The 17,059-nt window shown below is 36.1% G+C and overlaps 1 protein-coding gene across 6 annotated transcripts in view; it reads right to left on the bottom strand.

The window, feature by feature from the left end:
* The window catches only part of snap91a (synaptosome associated protein 91a), a 48,378-nt gene that overhangs the window by 11,150 nt on the left and 20,169 nt on the right, over nt 1-17,059 (bottom strand). For all 6 annotated transcript variants that reach the window (XR_013823741.1, XM_079895193.1, XM_079895194.1 and 3 more), the window contains 14 exons: nt 16,193-16,335; nt 12,552-12,627; nt 12,217-12,319; nt 10,975-11,068; nt 10,571-10,682; nt 10,350-10,456; nt 10,211-10,252; nt 5,989-6,050; nt 5,166-5,178; nt 3,366-3,487; nt 3,195-3,277; nt 2,651-2,665; nt 1,960-2,091; nt 378-458 (listed from right to left, as the gene is read on the bottom strand). Coding sequence is in view for 5 of the 6 variants with exons in the window: in XM_079895193.1 (XP_079751319.1) it covers nt 378-458; nt 1,960-2,091; nt 2,651-2,665; nt 3,195-3,277; nt 3,366-3,487; nt 5,166-5,178; nt 5,989-6,050; nt 10,211-10,252; nt 10,350-10,456; nt 10,571-10,682; nt 10,975-11,068; nt 12,217-12,319; nt 12,552-12,627; nt 16,193-16,335 (1,185 nt within the window). In the remaining variant the exon portion in view is untranslated. The remainder of the gene's footprint in view (nt 1-377; nt 459-1,959; nt 2,092-2,650; nt 2,666-3,194; nt 3,278-3,365; nt 3,488-5,165; nt 5,179-5,988; nt 6,051-10,210; nt 10,253-10,349; nt 10,457-10,570; nt 10,683-10,974; nt 11,069-12,216; nt 12,320-12,551; nt 12,628-16,192; nt 16,336-17,059) is intronic.

Raw genomic sequence — 17,059 nt, 5'->3', positions numbered from 1 at the left:
TGTACATATTTTTACTGTAAAACAAGACCAAAATAATGATTAAGAATGATTTTTTTGTAATGTAAGGAGAGATATTATTAATTGTGCCTGCAGAGAATGGTGTATGTGCTCAGGCAGGTCATGGACACAATTATTTTGCTGTATCGTGTGGGCAAAAGCAGGGTTAAAAACCGAAACAATGCAAACAAAAATCGCACTGCATGCACTCTCTCTCGCACACACAGACTGCTGACTGTTGTGAAGTTGTTGAACTTCAGTTTTCCATTCAAGCACGCGACCATATTACACACAAATCTATTTATATCAATCCACACACACACACGCACACAAATAAAGAGCAGGGTGCTAAAGGATCCTGTGTACGGATGAACACCCACCAGATCCGGCACATGCATCGGCAGCAGCTGCTGGGGCCACACCCTCGCTCGGACCATCACCTGGGGAGGGCGCAAACGCATCTGGGCCGAACCAAACCAACAAAACCCAACAGAGAAAAAGAAAAGGGGATGAAGAGGCGATAGAAAGAGACTTCTATAAGTGAACAGAAACACTCTATACAACCCAAATGGCAGTAAAATAGACCAGTCTGGGCTGTATACAGTTTAATTCAGTGTGTCCACACACACACACACACTGAGGGAAATGAGTCAGCCTGCGTGAAACATCCAGTCAATGCCGTCAGGACCAACAAGTGAGTAAAACGTGTTGGATGTGACAGCATTGCTTCAGTTAACTAAAGCCAAGGCGGTGATGAGCATTGTGGAATTTGATATTTCAAACCCCATCAAAACCTGCACGAATCATTGTGATGACCAGGTAAGAATTAATTCATTTATTACCTATTAAAGAGAAAAAAAAGCTTCTTTTTTTTTTAAAACCGACTGTTAATTTAATTTGAGGAATATCAAATCAACAGTCTGCACAGCTTTGTATGAAACAAGGTATCAGTTACTGGTAGGGTTGCCAACTTCCATATAATACAGAATCGTCCTGCAGTTGAAGGAACTGCATTAATTCCACTCATTACACACTTTATTTTAAGGTGTCCTTGTCACAGTGTGATTATACATTTAAGTACTGAGTAATATTAATTAACAACATGTACAACATGTCTGTAATGTTGTATGAAACTTTAATAGACATTAATAGCAGCATTATTACAGTTTATCATAACAAAGTAAAACTAAAACCTTAAAAACATACGTTAGACATCACGTTTTTTTTACAACAAGTGCAATCAAAGTGATTGCATCTGAAATGCATTTTAAATACTTAATTAATTTTTTTTTTATATATACAAAAGTTGGCAACCCTATTTGTTAGAAAAATGTAAGTATAAAATGTAATTGGTTCATTTACTCCAAATTTAAAAAACATTAATATCACATTTCTGCTGGCAAAGTGGAGCTAAACTTGAGCTGGCCTGGGCTTAAAGATTTGCATGGCATGAAATTTGACAAGTTAAGGTGATTTGATGTCTCTTATTTGCGGTTGACCTTTTATAATCAGGGCTGTACTGAAATGTCTGCTGTAAGCGATCTCATCTCAAGTGAACTAATACTTAGCTATATAGTATGCTTCATTAAACAAATGGATCAACTCAGCTGGTAGGCCTAACAATACTTCTGTTCTTTTCTCCCTTGGATTAATCCTATCTACATATATTGTTCTCATTTGAATAAAAGCGTCTGTTAAATGAATAAATATTGTCCAGTGAACTAATTATCTTCTACTTCTGACTTCAGGCCACATATTGGAAAATATGCAAATTATCTTTGCCAATATGCATTTACTTAAATATAAAGTAATTGACGAGTTACTGTACCTTCATGAAAAGCAGTCATGTGTCAACTGAGTGACTTCAAACAGTACCAGTAACAATCCATGCACCCATTCACAAAACAACTGATGAACTCGCATTCTTCCCTGATAGTTAAACCTGGAAATGACCTGACTGACCTCCAAACAGATCCATGTCTGAGACGGTGGCAGGCACTGGCAGCGAGGCAGCAGCTGCTGGTTCAGTAGCAGAAGCTGCGGCAGAGTCAGCCTCAGAGAGGGGCGCTTCAGAGTTAGCGGCAGCAAGAGAGTCTGGAACCCCGCCAAAGCCAAGCCACAACCAAACCACAGCATTCAGAAAGACAGAGGAGGAGAGAGGGGCAAGGAATGGATGTAGGCAGGATGAAAGAAAGCTCAGAGGAGTTTTTTTTTTTTTAGAGGTGAGATTTTAGCAAAATGACTTCATAAAGCTACAGCTGGATCAAAAAAGAAGAATGCAGATTTGGACAGTAAAAAGTTTGTTCAGAAAGTAGACAAGACGCAAGTGTGTCCTGCCCATTCAAATTTTGAAATGATTTTCAATTATTATTATTTTTTACTTTTTTAAAACAAAATTCTAAATAAAATATCCTTTGGTGATTAATGATTAGGTTGCTAAATTATTATAGGAAAATAAAATAAAATAATGACCATTCAAATAAGTAAAAAAAAAAAAAAAAAACCTTTGATGATTAATGATTAGGTTGCTAAATTATTATAGGAAAATAAAATAAAATAACATGTTGATTTTTGTATGATACATTTTAAGGCTCAGATCCTGGATAGAACACTTACAGTATGTATATGCAATCTAAAAATCATCTCTACTCACCCTCACCAAGCAGATCTGACACCAAAGCCAAAAACAGGGAAATGAGTGAGGAAGAAAAGAAGAAGATTATGTTAGATGCAAACAGATGTTTGATCTCTCCTTGAATCAGCTGATCCCAAATTTTTCTTTCTAAAGAAACTGCGGCTTACAACTGGGACTTGACAAGCTTGGGTAGAAAAGCAGAAAGGGAAAGACATTTCCAATTAGTCTGTCATTATAACTCATTAGAATGCCCACTCAACATATATTCCCCCTGGGTAGAAAATGGTTCATGCAGTGGAGCTCAATAGACAAACTAGTAGTGGTGATATGAATGATGAACACACCGATAACAACCTAAACCTCCAGTTCTTTAATCTCTGTAACAATAAATGCTGGAGATTTTTGCACAACTTTAACCAGAAATGTGATCAGTTGACCTGCCCTGATAAAACAATATCAAAGAATGTAATAAAAAACAAAAACCCAACAACGCTATTCAGTACAGTGGTTATTGCTGGTGATTATGGGTTTATAGCAGAAAAATTAAATGACATCAACTCACCTCCCCATGATGCTGTGGGAGCTGCCGAAGCCCCTGAGGTTGGAGCCAACAGATCAAAATCCACAAGATCATTAAAGCCGCTACTATAGAGAGAAAAAGACAAGAGAGAGTAAAGCATACAGTAAGGTCATGTCACAGATGGTTGTGTTTTATTATAATAAGACAACTTACTTGATGGTGGTTGTAGCTGGTGCTGCTGCAATGGTGTCAGTTACTGCGGCTGCTGCAGAAGGGGGATCAGCGGTTTTGGCAGGGGTACCAGCAGGCGTTCCATTATTTGTTGGAGATCCTTTCTATATGTGGCACATTAGATTTACCATTTATTTTAATAAATAGACAGTAATATGAATTATGTCTTATAATACTTTATAGTATTATACAGAATTATAGACAGTACTGTTCAAAAGTTTGGGGTCAGTAAGATTCTTTTAAAAGATATGAATATTTTTTTACTCAGCAGCGATGGATTTAATTGATCAAAAATGACTGTAAAAACTTTTACATTGTTACCAAAAAAAAATTCCATTAAAAAAAACTGTTCTTTTGAACTTTCTGTTCATCACAGAAACCTGAAAGAACATGTATCACAGATTACACAACAATATTAGGCTGCACAACCATTTTCTACATTTTCAATCTCAGAAATAAATCACAGAAATAGAAAACAGATTGTTTTGATTCATTTAAAGGTAGGGTAGGTAGGAATTTTATAAAAAACTTTTTTCCAAATTTGTTTAAACTTTCTATATATATATATCAATACATAATTAAAATGTAAGTACTCTGAAAAAAAAAAAGAGTATAAAAATCGAGTGACTCTAGACCGTTTAATCTGCATTAAACACAGCTCATTATTTCCATTCGGGACGAAACAAAGGATTGGCTTAGGCGACTGTCACTCTCTCGCAACCATGGCAACCACCCTTTTGCCACACAGGATCTGCCCACTTGCGCGCACCCGTTTGATTTGAGGAATTCAAGAGGCACGGAACCTAGGAATAGGAGATGCAAAACTCGACACAGGTCCTCTTGTCCAAGAAGAGCTCCTTGCCCTGCACTTCGACCACCCCGTCCTCGGCCTCTACTTCCTCGGACCCTAGTTGCACGGCCTCTTGCACGACCTCCTCTGCTTCGCCCTCGACCCCGATCCTGTCCTCGAGCTGACGATGCGGTACTTGTCACCGGAGTGTAACGTTAGTCCTCATCAGAGTCAACAATGCTTTCATCATGGAAACTCTTACATGCAGAACAACACCATATATGTTATGAATCTTACACGAAATTCATCTTCATCACAGTGTAACTGATGGTAATGGAAAAACGTGTATCAATGCAACCTGTTTTTAGCTTTGCCTTATAGATATAGCTAGCTTGTTAGCAAATCAAAAAAAAATATTTTAAACTTTACCAATATCAATATGCTAGCTTGATAGTGAGTACTAAAATACATCTTATTTGTTTATATTCATAATGATAAAGTTCGATTTTTTTATTACATGTGATTCTGACATGATGTCACTACATGCACGGTGCTCCTTCCTCTCCACTCGTCTCAGGTAAATAATGCGTCCAGCTCAGCGGTCGGAGTCGCGCGTTCATGTGTTTTGGGGGCGTGGCTTTGGAAGGAGCCCAGAAGGGAGGGGGTGGAGTGAATGGAAATAATGAGCTGTCTTTAAAACAGTCGTGAGAGGTCTACATACACTCGATTTTTATACTTTCTTTTTCAGAGTACTTACATTTTAATTATGTATTGATATATAAATAAAGTTTAAACAAATTTGGAAAATAAGTTTTTTAGACAATTCCTACCTACCCTACCTTTAAATTGTAATAATATTTCACAATATTACTGTTTTACTGTATTTAATCAATTAAATGCAGCCTTGGCTAGCATAAGAGACTGACCCTAAACTTTTGAACGATAGTGTAATACTGCATAATTCAATTGTAAAAAAGTTTCTCATTACTTACCTTAGTAGGTGACCTAGTGGTAGGAAACGTAAATAATGTGAGAATGGCTTTTGAAATAACTTTGACAAAACATTATACTCAAAAAGTTAAATGATGGAATTATAATTCATGATATGAGGAATCATTTCAAACAGCAAGCAGGCATTATGCATTAATGACAGGTCTTATTGTCCTACTACTCATTTCTATTTTGTAGGAAACATAATCCAAAATAAATCCAAGTTATACAATCCTAAAAAATTATAATATTTATTTTAAATTAATATCATATCAACAGCTGGCATGCACTGGGGAATACGGGGTATTCAGTTACGATACAAGTTGCATGACACTGAAATGAAGACTACCAAATACAAAATCAATCATTTCATATTGAGCAATCGATCAATTCTAGGCTGGCACTGTTAGTGTGTTAAGTTCAGTCCGGTTCAACTTGTACAGAGTGAACTTAATTATAATGCTCTGCTAGACAAAAAAATAATTCATTCTATAGAGAGAGGGAACTTTAGCATTTTAAAATGCTGAAACTTAAAACTAAAGTTCAACCATCAGTCTATAGAACTGTGAACACCACAATGACGACAACATCACCATTACAGTACAAAAATATAATTATGTTTACGGTACAAGTGAATTCTGGCAAACATTCTGTAGAAATACTCACTCATCACTGTTAACACAAGGAAAGGAGGGACAGTATTACTGTTTGTAATAAAAGTATCGATTTTATCAGCAGTAGAAAAGCTTCATCCATTCGAGAAAAAGAAGATAGACTTCTTTTGTTTTAATGCTTCATATTATTCAGAAGACTTTAAGCACTTACACTTTCTTCCCCTCGAGTGTGTTGAGATGTGTCTCCAGAGATTCCAGAAGACTCTCAGGGGCCTACAAAGTCACAAAACAATGCATTAAAGTGACCTACCACCAAGGACACAATCATTCAGACTAAATAACACAAAAAGTCAAGCTGCTAACAGTGAATGAAGACAAGCAGAGGACAAAATATACTAGAAAATTACTATAATACTATACTATAAAATACTATATATATATTATAGTTTATATTGTAACACAATAAATGTATACGTTTATATAAGTTAATAGACTTAATTAAGTAAGTAAAGAATTCTCCCCGCTGGTTTGGATGCAGAGCACAATGCTTTAGTTCATGGTCCCAGTGGGGCCCACAATGCACTGCAGCATGCTCACTCATGCATTCAGGCATAACAGAGACATTCAGAGCACATTATTGGTTAGACATGCCACATAATCGCAGGTGGGTGTATCTCATGAGTAAAAATGTCATGCAGTTACAGCTAAATAGGCCAAACAAATCATATATATTAAAATAATATATAATCTGTTCCATTTTTGTGGTTAAGCTGAACAAATAGCCTTGGGTCTAGGGTAATATGATATGAGCCATAATACCACAGAGCATCTATCGATTGTCTAGGTCTAGTCAAGATACACACATCTAACCTACATACATGACATCTAATGCCACAAACCCTTTACAATTCTCAAATCTTGATAATTAAGCATTGTTTGATCAGGCCTGGAAAAATACCATCATTAGTATCATATATTCAACTACCTATCATGTACAGATAGAGTGGGATGCCTTGTCAGATCTGTTGACTCTGCTGTATGTATTTAGCTGTTCACATAATACATCATTTTGTAATGTCTGTACAAAATAATAATAATGAAAATTAACAACAAATGTATTACTGTATTTGATTCATAAACAGCAATCAGAATGGTAAAACACACACAAAAAAAATATTACAATAGCTATATTTCCATCCAAAGTAGCGAATTTAACTTGTGCGCAAAACTGGACTCAAAATTGGATCACATAAAGCATTGCGAATAAAGTTTCCATCCCAAGTGGTCAGGAGAACAAAATCATCACTTCCTGGGAACTTAAAATGCAAGTTTCTGCAGTCGGAGGCTTCCCCGAGGCTCTTTTTTCATACATCATAAATGATTTGCAACTTTCAGAGATGACAGACAAAACGTAATAAATGCTGTCATGTTATTTTGCGTTCAGAGGAGGAAGCCTGGTGTTCGAAACGCAATCCTGTGAGACAGTTCTGGGTGGTCATTATACAAATACCAAATCATTCTGATGAAATTGGTCCGCTGGTTAGTCCAGTTATTCAATCTCATCCACTGTCGACGCAAAGTCGAGTGAGTTTTTTGTTGAGTTTCAGAAAACATGTTTACATCGTAGTTTATGTGCAGGTCTTCTTATCGGATAAAAAAAATATCCACCTCAATTGAGCGCACAAGTTTTTTATGCACATTTTTAGAAATTATGCGCATCTTGGTATTTCCATCCACCGTTTTTTAAGAAATTTCCCAAAATTCACAATAAAATAGGTGGATGGAAACACGCCTAATCATAATGAACCAATAGCACTCTGACAACTTATCTAAACATATTATTTCTTGAAGTAAATTAACCTGTTTTACAGCGCCACACATGACGGCTAGATGCCATTTGACCAATCAGAATAGAGTATTCCGAAGTGTAATTAATATACATGACCTATTGCTGTTCATCAAAATAGTGTATGATTCCTACAACAATTCAAGCAGAGGCAGCTAAAAGAATCCTTCATGGCAGCATTCTCAGACAATTACACTGGGGTCCTAGCAGACAGATTGGAGGCTTGAGAAGTACCCCTGAGAATTGGGGTTTGAGCTGAAGTGTTGGCACAATACACCAATACACTAACCTCAGGCGTACCCTCAACATCTCTCACCTCCTTTTCCCATTCTCTCTGTCATACACACACAAACACAGCTACACACAATGTCATAAATATTTACAAAGGAATAATGGAGATTAATTCACATACAATTAATCCATTAATTACCCTGTGCTCTATACCGAGCAGATAACAGCGATCCTTAAACTGTGTTAAACACAAATGTGTGCGTTGTGTCTCTTTAGTTCCTGTAAGACATTAGTTTTTTTTTTTTTGTGACACAAATTAAAAAATTGGTGTTAAAATGTTTCTTCTGATTTCTAATTGCAGTGTGAGTGGGAAGAGTTGCATCAAGACAGAATTTAATAAACAGGAACGGGCTTTTCTGAATTTAAACTCAAACTCATATTTCTTCACATTAAAAGCAGCTAAAAAAACGAACAAATAGCAATTTATTAATTCTGTTTAGTTGTGTAGATCGGGATTGCATGCACAACTGATCACTTAAGTATACAACAAACTTGCAAAATGCAGATATCAAAAGATTTCAGTACACATGAGTCCTTTAAATAGGATCTAAGGGAATATCTAAAAATAAATTGTGCGAGAACATTACTACACCCTGTTAAATGTAATCAAATTTCTTGAGCTACACGGCTGTGCATCCCAGGCCGAAACCCAATTAAAACCACTGCCAAATTCAGAAACCAGGCAGTCATGCACGTCTCTCTCCAGCACGTCCTGAACTTCGCCGCTGATCCAGAGTATCTGAAGGCAACCATCCTGCCCTGACATCACGCACAGCATGCTTTCAGAGCAAGCCTCCTCGTTTCTGCCAGCATGAAAAACTCTCATCATTTCATAACAGAGCTTCCACAACGGCAGAACCTTCTGTTTGCAAGCTTTAAAAGCTTGAATTTGGTGTTTTCCATGAATAGAGCACAAAACAGGTGACTGAAACTATTTTAAAAATTAAGTCAATTTTTGTTCTTTTCAATAAATGGATTATACAATTATTAGAAAATATCTGCCCATAAAATACCCACCGTATTTTACGGGCAGATATTTTCTAATAATTGTATAATTTAAAATATTTATTTGATAACATTTATATTTACAGTATATACTACATTAAGAATATATATATATATATATATATATATATATATATATATATAAACATGTTAAATAAACACCAAAATTCAAAATAAAAGCACAATGAGTAACAAATGTGCATGCATACTAAATTAAGCTGTCACTCTCTAGGGTCTTTGCTTTGTAGTGATGAACATACATTTCTATTGATTTGAAAATAATATTTGATTGATTTTTTGGGGGGTAGATAATAATAATAATAATAATAATGTCCAAATATTACATCTTGGGTGTCACAAATTTAAAGAATGTAAAAAGAATTTAATACAAGGAAAATCACGTTAACAAGTTTACGCACAAAAGGCAAAAATCACCAAAATAATAATAGCTTTTACAACAGAAAAAGAAGCTATTTGTGCTTTAAATGTTTTTTTAAAAGTCTGGGGACACCAAAGTGCTCCATATTCATGGAAAGCACCAGTTATTTTCATATTTTGCTCATCTAAAAGGGAGTCAATAATCCGTTGGAGAGAAATTGACTGAAATTCCCCAAAATGTCAGACGTCTTTAAATAGATTTTAGGCAAATTGTTTTGTTCAACATATTAAATGGGTCTTAATGATTGTGGAAACTCTATTCTTGGCGATTCTTCAGCTTTACTGGGATGCAAATGTGGCTGTAGCTTATGTTCTTGTCTCAGACAGCAAGCATTGCTGCTACTCCGCTCATGATCCTTCAGTCACATCCAAGTTCACTCTGAAATGAGATTTTGTGTGCAGTTTATTTAATGAGCACTAATGAGGATTGGTTTTTGCTCTCTCCTAAACTGCAGGATTTCCCAAAATGGAAAGCACCACACACTACTCACTCTCTCAGCCTGTGTGATCAATCTGCACCGCTGAAATAAGAAGACAGGTACAGAATCTGTCAATCAGCCGGGGGGCACAGGACAGGACGGATCTCTGACAAATGCCCCATCATGAGAGAAGAATGACCACTTATATGTAGCGCATTGATGTTTATGACTGGCTCAATGGTCAGGAAAGGTCAACAACCTCTCAATTGTCTAAAACTGCTGGGATTTCTCGGATTTGAAGGCTAAGACACATGCAACACATGTTAAAACAACACCACAACACTGACGTGCATTGTTAGTACTGACGTAGAGAGTGTTGGCATCATGAGGAATGGAACGAAAAGGCGGAAAATGCAACTTAAACAGAGCCTTACCTGCGTCAGTTCAGGAATATCGTTTTTGTCAATTCCCACTTGCTGTTGGACAAAAAGGAGATATTATATGACATAACCTACGAACCACTAATGCAAGTTTCACTGAACATTTTATAATTACAAAAAATACATGGTTTACCTCAGCAATTTTGAGAAACTCTGAGACTCTGGTCATTCGTGTCAAGAATCTTTTATAGATTTCCAAGGCTTCTTTGCATTGTCCTTTCTTCATCTGGAAAAATTTCTCTAAACATGAACAAAGAAATCATATTAAGTCATGCAGATGTGTCAAATCTTACAGAGTGTCAATATGCCATCTTTGCAAAATGATATTACTAAACTTTAAACACTAAGACTTGCCTAAAAGATTAATGATGCCATCATTGTAGCAGGCGTACAACTTGATCAGATCCTTGAAGAGCAACAGGAAGGTGGCATTGATCACCCCGTTTACAAGATCTTTTGGATGAACCTGAAACAATAAAGCAAGAGAATAAAAAATGATTGTTTCTAGTACAAGCTGTGATATTTATTCACCAGCTGTCAACATTTCCAGCTACCTAACAGGAAAAAAGCTTTAGTGAACATAAAATGCACTGTATTATATTTCAAATTGTAAAAAAATCATTCAAATGACAGTATGTCACAGATTTGTATCTTGCAAAAGTTTTTCCTAACTAGGCATGATGCTAGTCAAGTTTGAACCCTGTGTAACAGCATCAGGTGTTACTAGAGCCTGTGATGATGACAGTAAACAGACTCACGTCAAACTCCAGCAGAGCATCAATCTGACCCTGCAGCGTGGGCATGCCTTTCAAGAGCTTGTCGGGAGACATTGTTCTCATCACACCATCAGCACTGAGAAACAAACACACAAATTCACATGGATTTGGTGGTAAAGAACATGTCGTTTGTAAGTGAATATAATCAGGTATAACAACAATTCTTGGGTTAAAGGTTAAGATCAGCCCCACCCTTACTGGAGTTTTTGTAGGCCATGGAACATAGGCACATTGATGTACATGCTTTGGGACTGTCCAGATGTACAATATTTGTGGGACAAAGTGCTAGATGTTTTGTACAATGTCACTAGAATACTTTTTCCCAAGCATCCTGTTCTTTTATTGTTGAATGATAATTCTCAACTTCCTCTGAGTGAGAAGGACTAGAAATGTTGGCTAGCTGCCATGAAAGTTACAGCTGCCATGAAAGTTACAAAGAAGATATTAGTTCAACAATGGAATTTTTCAGATACGTTTTTATAATGTGTTTTGTATGCTTTCTTGAAAATGAAAAAAACATGAATAGTTGACATGAAATACATTTGGAAATTTGACATCTCATGGTATGAACCTGTAAAAATGATTAAATTTTTTAGAAATGACTACAGTATTTTATTCATACATTCACATACATTTTAAACTAAAATAAAAGTTTGATGAAAAAGTCATGAATAGGTTGTGTCATCTAACCATTTATAATAAGTATAATATAATAATATAGAAAAGTCAAATATGGTCTAATATATATGTTCATTTTCAGAAAACATTAATACAAATTTCTTAGAGAATTAATTAAAAATGCAATTTTAGTCTCTAATAATCAGATGTGAGCTGCCAATGTGTTTGGGATGTCAGCCAATTTATATGTTGTAGCTTCTTAATTGTGTCGTGTCTGCAATGAGACCTTGATCACATACAGTAATATACAGTAGGCACACACACACACACACACACACACACTCACACACACACACACACACACACACACACACACACACACACACACACACACACACACACACACACACACACACACACACACACACAATAGTTCCAAGAGAGCAAGGAACCTTATGAATAACCACAATAACTACTTTTCTACAGAAGCATCACAAAGCTCTGAGGTTGTCCTTGATTTCACAGCATCCCACTCAAATCTGTTACTGCGCAGTAGTGTTCCAATGTCAACTCAGGGTACAGCAATGTAGCAGAAAATTCATTTACCCTTTCTTCACTCGGCCAAAGTCGAAAGCCATCTGTCTGTATGCAAACGCCTTCTCGTTCAGATACCTGCTGTAACGTCTTATAAACGTTGACATGTCATAACCTGAAAGTACAAGCCTTTATAAATACAATGGGCTGATCATTTTTATTTCATAGGCAAATTCAAATGTAAGCAGTGGGCATGACAACAAAGTTGATTAAATAAGAACTATCAAAATCTGTTAGTTTAAGAGTAGTGCAATTAGTTATAGCTCACATAACTTTTTACAGCGATTTAATATCACACAAGAAGATTTTGACAAGCAGATGCTGTCACTGCATGAAATATTACTTACCATGAGAGCCAGTTTTGTCCAAAAAATTGCTAAGATTGAATAGGGTGTTCCTGGAGGCCAGGTACTGGATGAACCTCTGGAGAAAAGAAAAAAGAAAAAAATGCAATCATGTGCATTAATTATTATATATTTTTTGCACACATGGAATTATAATTCAGATATAAGACTGCTTTTCGGAACACAGAGGACTAAAATTTTTATACTTTCCTAAATTAATAAAAAAGCTCCAATTGGCAGAGATACAGAGAAATGCATAAGAAACGCAGAACTGCGTTTGAAAACTTCAGTTCAGTGAAGAAACAGAATTCATTGCTACCAAACCCAACCGATATAATCATCTCATGATTAATCACTCAAAACTCACATTAAAGCTTCGAGTGGGAGCGAATGGACAAATGGAAATAATAGCAGAGGCTTTATCAAGAAAGACCAGCACACTCGCTGCATATGAGCAGGGTATACAGCCTTCATTTACAAACAAATTTATGCAGCTTGACACATTTCATGAAAAACAGTAGGCAAACAAGGCTATGGAAAACAGTAATGAGCCGCGAATATGAAATGAAATGGAAAATATTCACTAATCAAAATCATTAGAAAAAAGATACTGTATGGTTCCATGCACAGTACAAATACTTAACTGGAAATAAATGTTTTTTTGTCTTGTTTTCTAGCAACAATAAGTAAAACTATGATTATTACTTGTTTGTATTTTAATTTCAGAGAACATATCTTGAATTAAGTTTATGACTTTTAAAACAAGAAAAAAAAAACTATTTGCCCAAATGGTAAGAAACTTATGCTTAGTTTAAGATATATATCTTCTCTACAGACAAGCTTTATTATTTATCAATCTCAATTATTGATTAGATATTTTTACTAGAAAACAAGACAAAAACACTGATGAAAGAACCTGATTTATTCCATGTTTGGTTCATGAATTCTAGTATAATACTATGAAGGTAAAGATATATATTATTTTATTTATTTATGGATGACCTTTTCATAGTGATTTTTGGAGGGTTAAGATTTTAAGTAAAACACAAATCAAACCTATCCCAGCAATCCATCATCTCTGTGGGCTGTGCCTTTTCAGTTCTGCCAGTCAGAGTTTAACTGATGTGTCAGCTGATCAATACAGAAGCTTTTGGGGTGGTCAAGCTATATGGCCCTGTCCCAAATTGGCACCCTAAACACGTCTTCCTACGTGTCCGCACTTTCACTTTGACTATCGGAGGCGCTTGCGAGCACCCTTCTGAAACCTAAAATGACAAATGGGACACCCTTCGGTCCCATGGACTTAACGGACACACGTACGCGGCAGCCACTGTAAGTCCACAAGACCGTAAGTGCATATGAAGTGAGCCATTTGGGACAGGGCCATAAAAAACCTAACACTTTTAATAAGTTAGGTCAGATTACTAACCAGTTCAAATATCCATGTGTCAAGGTAAATACTTCCCTTGTATATGTGACCTGTAGAAGCACATAGCCTGATGTATTAGAACACATACCCTGTTAATTTTTTTCTTCCAGAGTCTGACTATCCAGCTGCACCTCTATCTCTCCTTGAGTTGATATCCACAATAACGAATTAAACATTAGGGGGAAGATTATGAAGCAGTGCATCTGTCCCCTCAGACAAAGCAGTCTGGCAGGTCACATTCATAATTGAATAGCTCTCTTTAATTAAAATAATGGAAAGTGAGCTCATCTACTATATATTATTATTATTATGACATACAATATTTTTCCTCATTGCTTATTCAGCAGAATGAAAGGCAATGCTTGTAGAAGTAATCAACACTCTGCATAACTTTACATAATATATTCACATAATAAAATGCACATGAGAAGACCATCACTTTTAGCCTAAAAAGGTTTTTTTTTTTTTTTTTTTTCTTACTAAAGTCTTACTACAAGACGAACAAAAAAACTGTTCAAAAGTTTGGGGTCAGTAAGATTTTTTTTTAAAAGAAATTATTACATTTATTCGGAAAGGATCAAAAGTGATAGTAAAGACTTTTACATGGTTACAAAAGATTTCTATTTAAATAAATGTAGTTATTTTGAACTTTCCATTTATCAAAAATCCTGCAAAAATCAGCATATTAGAATGATTTCTGAAGTATTGTGACACTGAAGAGTGGAGTAATGGCTGCTGAAAATTCAGCATTGCCATTAAAGAAATAAATTACATTTTAAAATATATTCAAATAGAAAACATTTTATTTGATTTATATAATAATTCACCATATGACTGTTTTTACTATATTTTTGATCAAATAAATGTTGGATATTAATAAGAGGAATCTTAAAAAAAAAAAAAAAAAACTTAAAATATTAAAATATCTTACTGACCCTAAACTTTTTGACAATGGGTCTCATTCACTATTAATTGCGTACATTATTCGTATTTATAAGCACATTTGAACTTCTCACAAAAGCTTTCCACCCAATTCACAACACGTGCATGCGCACATTCATTTGTTCTAAACCTTGTTCTAATGTTGATGAATTCCAATTATTGTAAATGAGCGACCCTGTGCCCGAGGTTAGTAATTTACATAATACACACCCAAACTGGCTCCATATAAGAGTTTTCCGCATATCCAGAGAATCCTATAGAGAAGGATGTCACTGAAGCAAAAGAGCAAAAAAGGAAAAGAACAAAGACCTCAACGGATAATGAACAGGATGTTTTGCTGTTGGAGGTGGAAGCCAGGAAAGGTGTGCTGTTCAAAAGTGTGTCCACAGGGATGTGGTAGTGTTAACTGTCAAGTAAAAGAAGTGGTTTGATATAAAGTTTGATGCAAAAAGAAATATGGGCTATGGCCCTCGTGTGTGTGTGTGTGTGTGTGTGTGTGTGTGTGTGTGTGTGTGTGTGTGTGTGTGTGTGTGTGCGTGTACGTGTGCGTGTGTGTAAATTTGTCCGGTTCTTTATTCCCCCATGTTAATAAGGCCACCGAACGTATAGACACAGATATGAGACACAGTATATATAAATATATGAGATTGCTTAATTATTTGCGCAAGAATTAATATTCACTAGCTACGCCTTTGCCATTCCATGACATCACAACATGTCCATATGCTCACCTCCATAACTGTCCCACCACTTTTTATAACATAGTGACACCTATTCATATGTCATATTTCATATTTATTCAATTATACTTTGCAGCTCCACTTCTTTGAATTTCTGTCAGTTCCTCTCAAGCCCTAAGGTCCTTCACCTTCCTTCCATTACCATTCATTCTTTTTTCTCTTTATCTCATTCTGCTTTCCACTGCCATCTGCCTTTTCACTCTCCGATGTCTCTTTCACCGCACAGCGCAAGCCTTGACTGAAAGAGTAAAATGCTCTTTCAGAAAGAGAGAGAGAGAGGGCCAGAGCATCTGCCCGCCTGTCTGTCTCTGCTCCTATTGTGAGCCTGATGGGTGTGATAATGGTGATAAGTGGAAGCAGGAGGGCTTTGAGTGCAATAGGTGGTCAGCTGTGGGGATGAGCTCCACAGAAAATTGTTAAAATTCAAGGTTTTACTGTTTATGTAGGTTAAATAATATAATGCAGACCCTGCATTAAGATCTTTCAACAATGCAAGTGGTCAGTACTGCAGTAATCAGATGCTTGCTTCTCACCTCATTGCCATGGACCATCAGGTGGTGAGTGGTGACCAAAGCCTTGAAGACCACAATCCAGCTAGCATTCCCTGCTCTCTCAAACAGGGTATCAGCCATCTGGGGAACATTGACATTGGACTCCTGGGTTGCCTGGATCAAGTCTGTGAGGGAATATGAAATGCAAATTAAAGACTTAGCTTGAACTCATAACAGCTCCTGAAGTGGGCACAACACAGATCAGGACATCAGGGTAAGAGTAACACACAATCTTGCTAGCATATCAAACATTCTCTCTTAAAAGACATTTAGGTTCAGAAGGCAAAATGATGAGAGTTAACAAATCTCTTGAATCGATTGTAATTAGAATTCTCATTATAGCTATGGTTATGGACATATAGTATCCGCAAAGAACAGCCTAAACTCAATAATGCAGATATGAAAGGGAAAAGAACAGGTGATTTATATGACAGCGCTGTCATAACTTTGAATAATGCAGTGTGATGCCAACTCTGTGGTGCGCCAGTGCTTGACAAAACAGCTCTTTTGACTTGTCATTCAGCGTGACATCTGACAATGCAGCAAAATATGCTAAAAGAAAGCAATAAAGAGACATGAGAGAGGTAGAACGTGAAAAATAATACATAGATTACTATGTCTATAGATGATAGTCTGTTGACAGACACCTGGATATTTAGATTTAGACTGATACAGTAGACAGATAGATAGTTAGAGAGACATGCAGATAGTAAGAAGGACTGAGTGACTGACAAATAGTTGGTGAGTTAGATATAGTTAGACCGTTAGATATAGACAGATACAGTAAACAGATAGATAGTTAGAGAGACAGGTAGACAGAGAAACAGTAAGATAGACAGACATACAGAC

Source organism: Squalius cephalus (genome assembly GCF_949319135.1).
Source record: "Squalius cephalus genome assembly, chromosome: 15".
NCBI classification, from domain to species: Eukaryota; Metazoa; Chordata; class Actinopteri; order Cypriniformes; family Leuciscidae; genus Squalius; species Squalius cephalus.
Note: the sequence above shows the minus strand (reverse complement) of the source record. Positions and strands in the feature narration are given on the sequence as shown.